The 14,760-nt window shown below is 46.5% G+C and overlaps 1 protein-coding gene across 1 annotated transcript in view; it reads right to left on the bottom strand.

Annotated features, from left to right (window-relative positions):
- Positions 1 to 14,760, bottom strand: part of Retreg1 (reticulophagy regulator 1) — a 131,259-nt gene that overhangs the window by 64,350 nt on the left and 52,149 nt on the right. The window contains exon 3 of the mRNA XM_005356655.3: positions 14,034 to 14,064. Coding sequence (XP_005356712.1) covers positions 14,034 to 14,064 — 31 coding nt within the window. The remainder of the gene's footprint in view (positions 1 to 14,033; positions 14,065 to 14,760) is intronic.

Below are 14,760 nucleotides of genomic sequence, written 5' to 3'. Positions count from 1 at the left end.
ATGTACACCTGCCTACACATACGGTCAAATGACATGCCAATGATTGACATATAAGGACATGTACACCTGTCTACACATACGGTCAACTGACATGCCAATGATTGACTTGATCGCGCGCAAAACACAGCTCATTTCCGTGACTAGAACAACCTTTAAACCTATTAAATAGAGCTCTTAACGCAAAGCAAACACCCTGGATCATAAAAATAACATAAAACCTTGTCTTTCTCTCCAGCGTCTGGAAGGGACCAGGGTCCGAGTTATTTCTGCCCAGCTGAAGCCCCCCATGGGCTCTGATCACCTTCAGTCCACAAACACAGATGATACCAGCATTATTGCCTCAATTATGACCATATAATAAAACCACTCGAAATTCTGCCCTACATTTCTAACAGTTTTCTGAGATGCCATTAAAGCAGCTATATCCTTATAAAGAACTCACACTACTTAAAGCCACTGGCATAGGGGAGAGGGGAGGTGAAAGATGGGGTTCCCTCAACCAACTTGCTGTCCCTAATCTCTAAATGAGGCTTGTCATCCTGCCGCAGGCCAGGGCTCGAGGATAAACTAAAGAATGCGCAGTAAGCAGTAGCACAGTGCGGACAAGTGTTAGCACTAACAAAAGATAGTCAGCCACCGCCACCAGCATCATCCTCAGCACTTCCTGCCCTGAGGGCTCCTCACTTCACTCCAAGCTTTCTCTCCCTCCACTCTGCTCCCATAACTTCCTGGTTCCACTGTGCTCCCTTGCATTTACTACTGTTGGCTTCCAGAACATACCCCAAGTCCAAGTGACAAGTTCCCTTCATCTCCACTGCAGAGGGGAACAGTCACCTTTTGTCCCCACAGGAACCTCTTCAAAGAGACAGGTCAATGAGCTCTTTGGGCCCCTCACTCTACCACTCTGTGTCATCCAAGCCAGTCAGGGAAGCCTGATGGGGCCAGGCGCACAGCAGAACCAGGACAAGGTGGGGAGCTCCAACTGCGGCGCAAGGAAAGCCCTTCTGCCTCCACTGGGATCTCCGCAGAAGTCCACGCTGCACTGTCACTAATGTCAACCCAGTCGCATGCAATGACAGAAACACAAGGAGTAAAACTCTGAGAGGAAACGAAGTCTCCGTGGCATATCTGCGTGCCCACAGACCTTGAAGGTTCATAGTCTTGGAATGAATATTCATCATCTGAAACGTAGTCCATTGCTAGAAGCATCATGTTACACCAAAGATCCCTTTGAGTTGAGCAGAAGGCAGTGGAGTGATTGTAACAGGAAGTGGACAGGAAGAAAATAGGATGTTGATTCCAAATAAGAACTAATGGCAGGCTCCAGTCCAGAAAGATCGTGAGAGAGCCATGAGTACAAAGTGAATTTACTGGCCTTCCTTCAAGCATCCCTCTCCAGTCTATCTTCTTTTGAAGTGTGCAATTGGTATCCTGATCCCTTCAATGGCTCAGGTTACCCAGGACTTTGCTTGACTCTCTAATTCTGTATTCTAAGGAGCTGTATCAACCCCTTCCATCCCTCTGCTTCCCTCCTTGCTCTCTATATCCAAATGAGAAAGCTGAGCAGGGAGAATGAGAATCCTAGAAATGACCACCAGCAAACTAAATTTACAAGCAATTCACTGACCGCCCTACCCCCCCGACCCAGAAGAGGAATCATACCAAGAACCCATCATCTCAGACTGCCAACTTCCAGCAATGTGAGAAATAAATGTTGCCATCGGGCCACCCGGTCCACAGCATTCTTCAGTAGAGTACAAACCAAGGAACAGACTCTGAGCCAACAGGTCATGCTGAGCGGAGGTGGGGAAGACCGGCAGTGTTACCCATGTGGCATGAGAGCTGGACACCTGTCACTGAGCCTCATCTACTTCTCGCTGACCTCCCTCTGTCTGTTGAAATCACGTGCTCGCCAGAGAATAGCTTCTCTCCTATTCCCAAAACCAGGTAGCGTCAATCAGAGGATGAGGCTTCCTCCGGACTTTACAGCTACCATTCTGTGGCTGGTTACACATCAACCCCACATTCTGATCAGCAATCTATTACAGGTCGTCGTTAACGATTGGAAAGCTCTGATGTCTTCTTGACTGAGGAATCAAAGACAAACTTAAAATTGATTTCAATGCCCACACTTGCTAGACAGACACACAAATTCTTTAACCCATCATCACCACCTCCTTCCACTTGGGGGGAAAAAAAAGGATGTGATTTTACCACCTACAGATAGCTCATATGTAAACGTTGTGGCTTGGATGTCAAATGTTTCCATAAAGTGTTCATGTGTAATGCCGGGTGGTGGTGGTGCATGCTTTTAATCCCAGTACTTAGGAGGCAGAGGCAGGTGGATCTCTGTGCTCTGTGAGTTCAAGGCCAGCCTGGTCTACAAGAGCTAAGTGTAGGACAGGCTCCAAAACTACAGAAAACCCTGTCTCAAAAAACAAAAACAAAGTTTAAAAAAAAAGTGTCCATGTGTTGAAGGCTTGGTCCCAACCTGGCAGTGCTACCAAGAGAAAACTCTGAACGCACTTACTGCATCTATAGATTAATACATGAATATGAACATCGCTGATGATCATTGGGGGAATGTGCCTGTGAAGGATATAGCTCTTCCCTGGTCTATTCTCCCCCTTCCTACTTTCTCCGGTCTATCATGAGATGAACCACTTTGCTCCAGCGCATGTCTCCACACCATGATACCCATGGTGTGGAGACCATCGTGCAAGGGACCAGGCATAGCCGTCAAGAGACCAAGCTCTGAAGTCTCTGCACTGTGAGCCAAAATGAATCCTCCTTTAACTTTTTTCTGTTTGCGGGGGTATTTGTTTACACTGCGTGAAAATGTGTCTGTGTTTTGCCTCACCTGTCTAGGGCCCCTGACTGGTTTAATAAAGAGATGAATGCCTAGCTAATAGCTAGGCAGGAAGACGATCGGTGTGACTTCTGGGCAGAGATGGGAACTCTAGGTTAGAATCTGGAGCACTGGAATTCACCAGCCGGACACAGAGGGAGCCGGACATACAGATGGAGGAGAGGTAAAGAGCCATGTGGAAGGCAGAATGAAGATGAACAGAAATGGTGGGTTAATTTATTAGAGCGAGTTGGGAACAAGCCTAAGCCAAGGCTGAACCTTTCATGATTAATAATAAGTCTCCACAGGGCTGGTGGTCCAAAGAAAGGCTGACAAGAATGTCCGCCTACAAGTCTCAGCTATGCTATTGCAACAATGAAAACTGATTTTTTTTTCCCCTCTCCGCTTATAAGGAAGAACCTGAGGGCCTCTCATTGTTAATAACAAATTCATCTCAGACCCAGCATTCAATTTAAAAACACAAGTTCCAATTCCACTTAAAACTCCTCTGGCGGGCTAGAGGGATGGCTCACAGGCTAAAGGCTGGGAGCACTTTCTGACCTGGCAAAGGATGAGGATTCAGTCCCCAGTTCCACACGGCGGCTCACAACCATCTCTACCTCGAGTTCCAGGGGATCTGACACCTCTTTCTGGCCCCAAGGGCACTGCAAGCCTGTGGTGCAGGTACAAGCATCCAGGCAAACACTCAAATACAGAAAATAAAAAAATAAATTGTAAAAAAATGAAAATTCCTTTCAATTATATACTGAGCACAATACATTCATTTAAAGTCCGTTAAGCATTATTATCTTAGCCAGTGTGGGGACCATATTTAAATGTTCAACTTATTGAAATTCAATGTCCCTTTCTGAGCTGAGGTTGTTCAGCCTGGGACATCTTAGGAAACAATATTCTTTCCACAGCAGACGGCTCTAGAGTCATGACTGGAAATTTCCTCGCTCATTTTAACAAAATCCGTCACTGACTAAACATAAGACAAACACCAAGGGAAAGATTTTTAATTTTTTTTTTTTTGTGGAATTCAAAAATAGTATTGGAAATCTAAAGCAGTAGTCCAGGAGGAGAAAAAAAAGCGACCCAAGGGTGCTGCTTGCTTGGGCTCTCGGTGATACGAGACGGCTCCGCATATTATAGTTAAAAATACTCTCGGAGACGACAAGCCAAATGACTGCAGGATTATAAGTCCTCTCTCCCAGTTGTCCGGGTATTAAAAGCAGGCACAAGTAAGAATAGCCTTCAAAATAACTAACGAAGAACGCATGAGCTATAAAGCGACGCTCCCTGGTCAGGGGCCACACCACAGCCTGTTCCCCCTTCAATCCGACCGCCACCAACAATGCGGAACCTGGGCTTCCAGTCGTCGCTGAAAACTCGCTCCTACTATTAAAAGGAAATTTAAGAGGAAGCTGGATTTACAGGACAGATGAAGGACCCGGTTCTACAGAAGTGATGTTTTTGCTTCAGGGGCTGGGGGAGGGGCTGGTATGGAGACTGCCTAGAATTCAGCATTTGTGGAGTTTCTTCACGTAGCTTCAATTTTCCACAAAAGACATGTAAACTAAGTCAACCAGAAGCGCAGTCCTCTGTGGCCACACAGACCCTGTCCCCAGTGACAGAGCTGAGCCCCACCCCCCCGTAAGGTCTACCCATAAATCAAACGTCTCAGGAGGCCAAAATAGAAATAACCAAAAAAGACCGTCAAATGATGGCAGAGCAAAATGTGGTGTGTCCAGGCGGCGGGGCACACTACTCAGCCGTGAGAAGGAATAATGTATGGTAAAAGTGATCTCACGGGGTAAATCTTGAAGTGATTACGCTAAGAGAAAGAAGCCAGACATGACTGATTGGGGACATATGGCTGTGCATACGAACATCCAGAGGCAAATCCATCAAGAGCAAGCAGACTGCGGTTGTCTGGAGGAAGGGGAGAAAGGAAAACGATTACTTGGTGGATGTAACCTTCTGGAACCGGATGCCCATGCTTGTGTGTTCCCCAGGTCACTGAATGGTCTTTCTCCCATCTCTCCCCACGCGGTTGTAGCTCCCCCCAGGGTGTAGCTCCTACTGCCTCCCTCCATCTTCTCAACCGTCATCTCATCCTTGGACTTGTTTTTAACCCTAAAAGCCTCCTCCCCAACCTCCTCAACACACTTGGAACCCACAGAAAGCTACCCACAAAGTTCTCCATGGTCTGGATGCACCCGGTGCTCTCCTCCTGGACACGGATGCTGCTGCCTCCAAGCAAAGCTCCCCCCTGGCTTCTGGCAGGGCATCCTCATATTACTCGGGACCCTCCGGACCACCCTAGTTCTTTGTCCAATCCTCGTTTTTCCTCCTAGGCAGTTCTTGGCTGGCTGCCCTCTCACTTGAACTCCGTCATTCTTGTCTTTCTGTCCCAACAAACCTGACACTCCTGTTTCAGGATATTGCTCTTGGACAAACTGGGCCGAACTGCAGGAGGAAGCAACCACCCCCAAAAACTAGGTAAACTGCACTTCTTTGGTGGATGGAGCTATGCCCTGATGGACTTGGCCTTGACCATTTCCAATAAAGACCGGTTCTCTCCGGTCATAATGAATATTCCATTAGCTTCCTATTGTTGCTGCAACAAACTGTCACCGGCTTATGGCCTGAAACCTCTCTCACAAGCCCCATCTTATAACTGTGGCCCTTTCAGTAAGCCACCTCTGTTCCAGAGGCTGTGCCCCGCCTCTTCTGGCTCCTTGGAGCACCTTGGACTCCTTGACTCCCTTCATTTACCTCCTGGACCACCATCAGCATCTTCTCTCCACCCCAGTCCTGCCTTGCTCTGGGAAGGACCCTGTGATGATCCTGGGTCCATAAGCATAACCCAGGAAAAAAAAAAAAACCATCCCGCATCTACAAAGTCCCTATTGCCATGTAAGGTGACGGACATGGAGGGATTAGAAGATGGACATGGTGGGGGTGGCAGGATTTTCCAGTCCACTGTAAGCACATCACGGCTCTGGTAATATCCCATACTGCCACAGTCTCACTTTTCTCACAAACAGATCTTTGCTTACAAAATTTAAATAGTTATTTTATACCCAGAATCAATGAATCACCAATTTATTCTCTTTCCACACAACTACCTAAAAATCAAGCTATTTTATGGGATTTGTGTTTTTTTATTTTATATAGGGTTCTGAAGCAGGAGGGAGAAGAGAACTATGTATTTCGATTCAGGAGCAAGATGTTGGCGCAGTGGAGAAGGGACTTCTAGAGAAACAGCAGACCCATTCAGGGATTCTGACCGTGGGTAGAAATCGTAGCGAAACAGCCTAGAACTCAAAGTGCCCGACTTCTGCTCGTGCAAATGATTAGTTTGTTTGAAAACTAAGTGTCACAGCCATTCATCCCTACTCTGTGGCATTTATTTGTGAGAGTCCTCCTTGCCCAGTCTATCTTACTGTCCACAGATACGTGTTTCTTCACACCTTTCTCTCGCTTCTCTTGGTCTACGTTCAATTTCTATTTTTCTTCTTAACATTGCACACACACGCAACTATGCATCCTAAGTATAAACAGGTGCAACTTCTAATTTGTTTCTCATAGCTGGGAAAGCACCAAGGTTTCTGTCTTGACCAAATGCCTAGGTATTAACTCCCCTTTGGAGTCGATGGCTTCATTGCTCTAGCAGCCACAGCTCCTACACACCCCCTAGTGGCCACCAGCGGAGAAGCAGCGCTGAGCACACTCAATTTACTGAGCCTGAAGGAAAACTTTCCAGGAGGCTTTGCCAGGGTTCTAAACTATATATTTAGGCCCTAGAAGAGGTGCCAGTTTCACACACTCTCCCATGGGTGCAGCTCCCTCGGTTCGGCAACTGCTCACACTCTGCATCAGGCTTTCCCCTGCTCCCTCCCTTCAAGCTTTTGCACTGCAGTGTGGTAAATTCCGAGACTGGCAGAAACCATGGGCGGTGCGACCAGATGGGCATCAACGGTTCTACTGTATGCGTATCATAGAACATGATTAGCATGGAAGCGCAAGTGAGCCACAGCTAGGCGCAGAAGCACAACTATGATATGTTATCCCAGGCCAGCCTCCAACACGCTATCGTCTGGATAACCTCCAACTACAGTTCACCGGCTTATACCTCCCCGGAACTGGGACTACAGACATGTGCTAGCACACTGATTCTATGGGGTGTGAGGGATTGAACTCAGATCTTCATGCATGCTAGACAAATACTTTATCAACTGAACTACACTCCCAGACCTCATTTTTTTAATACTTTGAGTTTTATTTTTTAATACTTTGGAAAAACCACACTCACTGGTGTTGCAAAGACCTACATTCACTTCCAGGGCCTTCTTCGCCTTCTACTGTAGGTTGGCACTTCCTCCAGTCTCACGGTCCCCCAAAGAAGGCTGCTAGCCTTAAACATCTAGCATAAGACACTTTAAATGGCTCATAAAATATTTTTATATCAGTGGTGCTGAGAGATAATAATTTCCGAGCATGTCATTTCCTCCAGGGTGACTTTCACAACTGAGTCCCATTTTGCATTTGTCTTTGATGGGTCTCAATATCAAAGTACAACTTGAACCACCAACATGAATACAACCAACGTGGCCAGAATCTTGGGGGAGCCCTGTGCATGGCCTGGAAACCCAGCCCAGCAGCCCTCATGAAGGATTTGTTCTGCCTGTGAATAGGCCCCTTCTTTTGTCCAGAGAGGAAGAAAGGGGCTTTGAGTCTCCATTGTACAATAGATAACTACAGAATTGTGCCCAACTGTTATTTTTTTTTTAAGGCATAAAAGGCCTATTGGAGTTTTCATTTTGGCAGAAGACAGACTTTCAAGTTTGTGGAGCTCCAAGGACTGCCTGGATGTCATCAGCCAAAATAGGCTTATGCAGGCGTCCAGCACAGCCTGATCTGGTGACTGTATTTCCTGAAAAAGAAAAGCCTTTCTTCATTTAGCCCAACCAAATGTACCTTTCACCAGAAGACATTCCCTTAAAACTCACGGACACCCTCAAAGAACATGTCTAGACAGCTAGGTGCCGCACTCACTCGGGGAGGGTCCAAGGTTACAATGCAGAGAGCACAAAGAAACTAATACACGTGAAGAAAAATTAAAGGTGTGAAGTCTGAGAGCTGGAGGTATGGCTCCTGGGGGAGAGTACACATTCAAACCAGCAACCCTCTGCTTGGGCATCTGGCTCTGCCATCCTGCCTATAGAGTGTATATGAACAAGGGTCATAACTGCATCTAAGATCATTTCCTTGGCAGGGAAGTATATATCTTAATTAAGGGAGCCATTTTACAGTTCGCAAGAGATTTGTCTCTAGAGGTGTTCCCAGGTGTCCATGGAGATGTCCCCAGCTAGATCCTTGGGCAGCTGAGGAGAGGGAGCCTGAAATGGCCCTATCCTATAGCCATACTGATGAATGTCTTGCATATCACCATAGAACCTTCATCTGGCAATGGATGAAGCTAGAGACAGAGACCCACACTGGAACACTGGACTGAGCTCCCAAGGTCCCAATGAGGAACAGAAGGAGGGAGAACATGAGCAAGGAAGTCGGGACCACGAGGGGTGCACCCACCCACTGAGACAGTGGAGCTGATCTATTGGGAGCTCACCAAGGCCAGCTGGACTGAGACTGATGGAGCATGTGATCAAACCGGACTCTCTGAACCTGGCAGACAATGAGGGCTGACTGAGAAGCCAAAGACAATGGCACTGGGTTGTGATTCTACTGCATATACTGGCTTTGTGGGAGCCTAGCCTGTTTGGATGTTCACCTTCCTAGACCTGGATGGAGCAGGGGAGGACCTTGGACTTTCCACAGGGCAGGGAACCCTGACTGCTCTTTGGACTTGAGAAGGAGGAGGAGGGGGTATGGGGGGAGGGAAGGAGGTGGAAATTTATAATTAAAAGTAAATTTTAAAAAAGAAGGAAAAAAATCAGTTCCTTGGGCTGGTAATGTTGCTCAGTGGTAGAACACTTGATCAGCATACATAAAGCCCTGGGTTCAATTCCTAACAACATACACACACACACATACACACACACACACACACACACACACAAAACAAACAACCAAACAACCCACATTTTTAAACCTATGTTTCACTTGTCAGAGATAATAATAGGTGAATTTTTATTTTTTAAAAGGAATTTTAAGAGAAATTATGTCGTTACTATCTACCATAAATGCTCTGACTCATTCCAGGCCTGTGAACTGGGTGGACACCACAACTTGGACTTATGGTCAAAGATTCTTTCCCTGTCCCTCAAAATGCACAGCAAGAGCAATTTTTGTGGCAATTATCTGGAAGCCCAGGGAACAAAAGAGCATTTCAGGACGATGCCAAACGCCGGTGCCCACGCCGCTCCTCTCAGTGCGCGAGGGAAAGAGAAAGCATCTGAGAGACAGGACAAGGAGAACCTGTGATTTAGCCACACTGGCAAAACCCCAGGACTCCTGCTTAGCCCGGCTGGCTAAGATGGCCTATACTCTGCCTCACGGTGAATCAGGTTGGTGCACGGCCCAGGCACAGCTGAAACCAAGGGCCACCACTGCCTCCTACTGACAGCTCCCTGCTAGAAGCTTCTGGATGTCCAGGTCTGCCAGAAATCCTCCATTGCTAGCTCAGTCTCAATTTCTACATATTTTTTAATACTAATGAAATAAACCTAAAATAAATTGATTCTCAACAATATAATAACTTAATGGTGAAGAAAACCTAGTCCTTTAATTTGGGTTATATGAACAAACTCCTGAAGAACTAGGTAAAACTATTGGAATGGCAACAATTTAAGTAAAGAGACCTCTTCTTAACATATCTACAGAGAAAAACTGGCTAAACAGAAGGTAAATTCTCCTTTTTTTGTTTTTGTTTTTCAAAGCAGGGTTTCTCCATGCAGCTTTTTGTTTTTCAAGGCAGGATTTCTCCATGCAGCTTTAGCTGTCCTGGAACTAGCTCTGTAGACCAGGCTGGCCTTGAACTCACAGAGATCCGCCTGCCTCTGCTTCCCGAGTGCTGCGATTAAAGGCACGCGCCACCACCACAACCTGGGGCAAATTTATTTTTAAAAGAAGGGGAGCATGAAGAAAAAGGCAGAATGTAGGCATTATCATCTATTAACAGAGGATTTGATTAAACGAACAGCCATGGTTTTGTAGAAATGAAAAGGTACTCTGAGACTCAAGAGTGGGTCTCAACCTAATGCAAGGATGGAGTCACAAAGGTTGTTAATTCAGTTCAGCTGGGAGCAACCACTGCACAAACTCCACACACAGTTTGTGGAGCTCCTGTTGGGGAGCAAACAGGTGAGGGGTGAGCCGGTGTCAGAGCATGCTCACTAGAGTCACGTTTACACAAATGGCTGCTCTGGGTACTAACACTGACTCAAGAAGGCATCTGAGCAAAAGGCCCAATTACCATTGCTGCTGCCGGAAATCAGAGGCCGGCTTTGTCATGATGAGCTGCCACGGTGCAAACACTTGCAGAGTCTACAGAGTGCTTAAACGTCTGAAGTCTGTACGCATGCTTATGTGTCCCCACGTATCACCAGCTCCATGAGGGATGCTGAAGAAAGCCTCACAGACGGAAGCCAGGCTCACGCTGAGCTCAGGCCCAAACTGAAAGCAGACACTGGAAACTAAGCCTTATTGAGGAACCCGAGTATCTCAGTGATTGCACAAAGGGCAGTGGGGGACAATGACCAGCCACTGCCAAGGAGGAGGGTTAGAGTTAATACCCATGAACTCGGAATAAAAAAAAAAATACAAAAGATCCTAACCCACATGACTCCCATGAGCACAGAGTGCCTCCCTCTCTACCTCCAATGATCTGCTTGCCATCATGTATGTTAATCTGTAAGTTGTTTTCTTCTTTAATTTTATTTTCACTGTTAAAGACAGGCATACAGATGCCATCTTCACCAACTGGATGAAGATGGGACTCACGGACTCTAAACCGACAGCTGTGGATCCCGCATGGGACTGAACTAAGCCCTTGCATGTGAATGACAGTCGTGTGACTTGGTCTGTTTGTGGGGCCCCTGGCAATGGAACCAGAATCTGTCCCTGGTGCATGAGCTGGCTTTTTGGAGTCCATTCTCTATGGTGGGATTTCATGTTCGGCCTTAATGCAGGAGGAAGGGGCTTGGTCTTGCCCCAACTTGATGTGTCAGGCTTTGTTGCCTCCCCATGGGGAGCCCTTACCCTTTCTGAAGAGTGGATGGGGGGGATGGAGAGGGAACAGGAGATGGGGAGGAGGGGAAACTGTGGTTGGTATGTAAAATGAATTAAAAAAAAACTTAAAAAAAAGACATAGACACACCCAAGACCAGGTGTTGAGAACCACTGAATATGTATATCAACTTATCACCTAGCAAACTGAGGTAGAAATATTAGAAACTACCAGCACTAAAGTCCCGAAGGGTGTGCCTCACTGGAAACCACCGTGAAGAAACACAGAAGGTCAGGATCAGGGGTATATGTGGTACAGACTTTGCTGGACCAGAGGCACCATGCAGTAAGATACAGCAAGGGCTGCATCTCCCAGCGGCAATCCCTCTATAACCAGGGTCCTTCCACTTACAAGGAGGAGCCCTCATGATGTAGGCCCTTCCCACTAGGGCCCACCACTACAGTAACACAGAACAACCACTCTTTCTTAGGGGGTTAGTTTCTGGCATGTGAATTTTCTTTTAGTTTTTCATTTAATTATATTAAAATTTTGTTCATGCAAGTATAGATTGTACATTGAACATATTTCCTGCCGTGCCGTCACCTCCTTCCTCTTTCTCCCCTTTGTTCCCCCAGACAGTTCCTTGTCTACTTCCGTTTTATGTATGCATACATGATTTGATGTAACTGCATAAAATCTAGAAACCACAGACGGAAGACAACATACAACAGCTGTCCTTCTTAAGCTGGCTTAATTCACCTACTATGATCAGATAGTTCAGATAGTTGTGTCTTTCTGAAAACAAAGTAATGTCATTCTCCTGTATGTCTTTTATTGGCTGAGAACAACTATATTGTGTATATATACCACATCTTTCAAATCCATTTCTCTGTGGTTGAACGTAAGTTGATACCATAACTTAGCTACTGTGAACTGCCACAGGAATTCTGATGGATGCTTTCCAAAGCACAGCGACACACGCCGACTGACAGAAGTGTCAGAGACCCTGACAGAACTCTGCATCCAAGAGCACAAGGCTGTGCTTGCTGGCTTGCTTGCTTGCTTGAGTCCCTTGGTCTAATCTTACAGCCACCACAATTAGGAAGCAAGCCTCTGTACTTTTTCCTAATGTATGGAAAACATAGAAAGCATAATCCACCTATGGTGGCCCAGCATGTAGCTGGTATGGACCTGGAGTCACGTGAATGCCTCTAGAACACTCTTGTCTGACTTGTGTTCACATCAGCAGCCTTCTGGCTACCCGGCTTTCCCAAAAGACGCCATCTCTAAAGGAAAGTTCACTCGGGGACAGTCGTAGACCAGGGCTCCCGGTCACATCAACAGGCATAAACCATGCTGACGTGATGAGATGGTACAAACCCCTGTCCGTGCCACTTCCATTATTTGGGCTTCCTGAGGACACCATGTTTTCTGTCCTTCCTTAAAGTTCATGGTTTTACAGCTCTGCCCTGCCTATGCTTTCTCTCGATGGTCCAACCTCCCAGAACCACCAAGCCCTGTCCTTGCGAGAAACACTTGAGGCAAATGCTGGGTGGTGATAAATGCCGCCACGCACCTACCCAGCATGCCTCATGGCTCGACATCCACACGAACGAGGGAAGTCTAGAAAACTGTCACCGCTGAGAGCGGCTTAAGGACTAGGGCAGCGGATGTAGTATGGCCGCTGAGTGGAGCCCTGGAACTGGAAAACAGCATCAATCAGTGGCTCAGGAATCCCATGGAGAGTGTGGGCCTAGAGGAGGAGGGATAGTGCCGTGCTTCATCAGCTGCGGTGATGCAACACAGCTAGGCCGGATGCTCAAAGCATGGGAAAGGAAGGTGGAAGCAACGTTCCTTCATGGGCCTTTCATGGATGCAGCTATTCGGTTCCTCTCTCTGTGTGTTCATTTTCTCATGTCCACTCTGGCATAAATTAGGTATCCCCAACCATCCTTTCTTAGGCGGCACAAATATATGTGGCCAAATCAGTTCTTTTTTTTAAAAAAAAAAAAAAAATAAGTTCCTACAAACACTAACTTCACAAAACTATTAATCCTCTGGTGTAGGAGGTTCTTCTGTCTATGTTTTGCTTTCATTAATTGAATAAAGAAACTGCCTTGGCCTTTTGATAGGGCAGAACTGCGGTAGGCGGGGAGGACAGAACTGAATGCTGGGAGGAAGAAGGCGGACAGAGACCCGCCATGACGCTGCAAGCTCAGACATGCTGAATCTTTCCCGGTAAGCCACGACCTCGTGGTAAACACAGAATAATAGAAATGGGTTAAGGATGTGAGAGTTGGCCAAGAAGAGGCTAGATATAATGGGCCATGCAGTAATTTAATTAATATAATTTCTGTGTGGTTATTTCGGGGCTAAGCTAGCTGGGTGGCAGGACACATACAACAATCCTCAACTTTCTCTGTCTTTCTTATCTCTCATACATACAGCGACCTCTCTCCACCGCCCTAACCTGGAAGCACATGACGGTCAAGATGAGGGAGCGGATGAAGCCCTAGAGGGGCAGACACCAAGTAGCTCCACATACAGAAGGCTTTTGTCCTTCCTTCTCCTCTCCTCCTCTCTCAAGCCCTCTAAACTGACGGCACGACCGGCCCTTCTGGAACTTCCCAAGGGACTTCTGTACCTCACGGTTACCCATTCTTCCACTGTGCCACCTGTCACGAATCTGAGGGAGAACATCGAACAAAGACCCCTCTCTCCTCACTGCCATTTCCTCAAACAAGCGACTCACGAACCCACTGCCTGACCACCACTGAAATGCGTTTATCCCCAGAGTGGCTTCCCCATCTTGTCCTCATCTCTAGCATCACTGTAATTTCTGTCATTGTTCCCTACTTTTACAAACCATTATAGAGACTTAGGTCCCTGTCACTACAGCATGGCTTCAGTGATCCACATCGGCAGCTCAGTCACCTGACCACCCCACCACCCAGACGTCCATTCGCCGCTGGAGGAGAAATTCCCTACCTTTCACTGAGGCTTCTCCACAACTGCGCACCTGCAATAGGAAGTAAAATGGGAAACTTAAGCAAGCTGCCACTTTTCAGGAGCATTTGCCAGCTTAGAAACCTCCCAAGCTTCTTCAAGCAGACATTTACAGGCCAACCAGACAGTGTCCATGTCTGTTCCCATGGCAGAAGCAGGTGGCCGTCTCCAGAACACCTGAGTACGTGTCATAAAGGCAGGACACTCTAGAACACTGTCCCTGCCCCAGGTACCTGACTGACCAGTGGGGCAGAAAACATGTGCTCTCAAGGAAAAGTGCTGTCAAAGGACAGTATAGACTCCACAAGAGGGGTTAACCATCATACATCAGAAAGGACAGAAGGCGTGACTTGTCAAGGAGGAAAAATGGAAGAGAGACTGAAGGGCAGGACGTACTCTTCAGATATTGAAAACATATCTAAGCTCCAATGAAATCAACAGAAAAAAGGTAATTGACAATAATGATGAAGATAGATAGACAACTAGATAGATAGACAACTAGATAGATAGATAGATAGATAGATAGATAGATAGATAGATAGATAGATAGATAGATAGAGATGATAGGTAGATGGATTGAGATGATAGGTAGGTAGATAGATAGATAGATAGATAGATAGATAGATAGATAGATAGATATGATAGGTAGATGATAGATAGATACATAGATGATAGATAGATAGATATGATAGGTAGATGATAGATGATA

This window comes from Microtus ochrogaster, chromosome 19 (genome assembly GCF_000317375.1).
Source record: "Microtus ochrogaster isolate Prairie Vole_2 chromosome 19, MicOch1.0, whole genome shotgun sequence".
Classification (NCBI taxonomy): domain Eukaryota; kingdom Metazoa; phylum Chordata; class Mammalia; order Rodentia; family Cricetidae; genus Microtus; species Microtus ochrogaster.
This window is presented reverse-complemented; position numbering and strand designations above follow the sequence as displayed.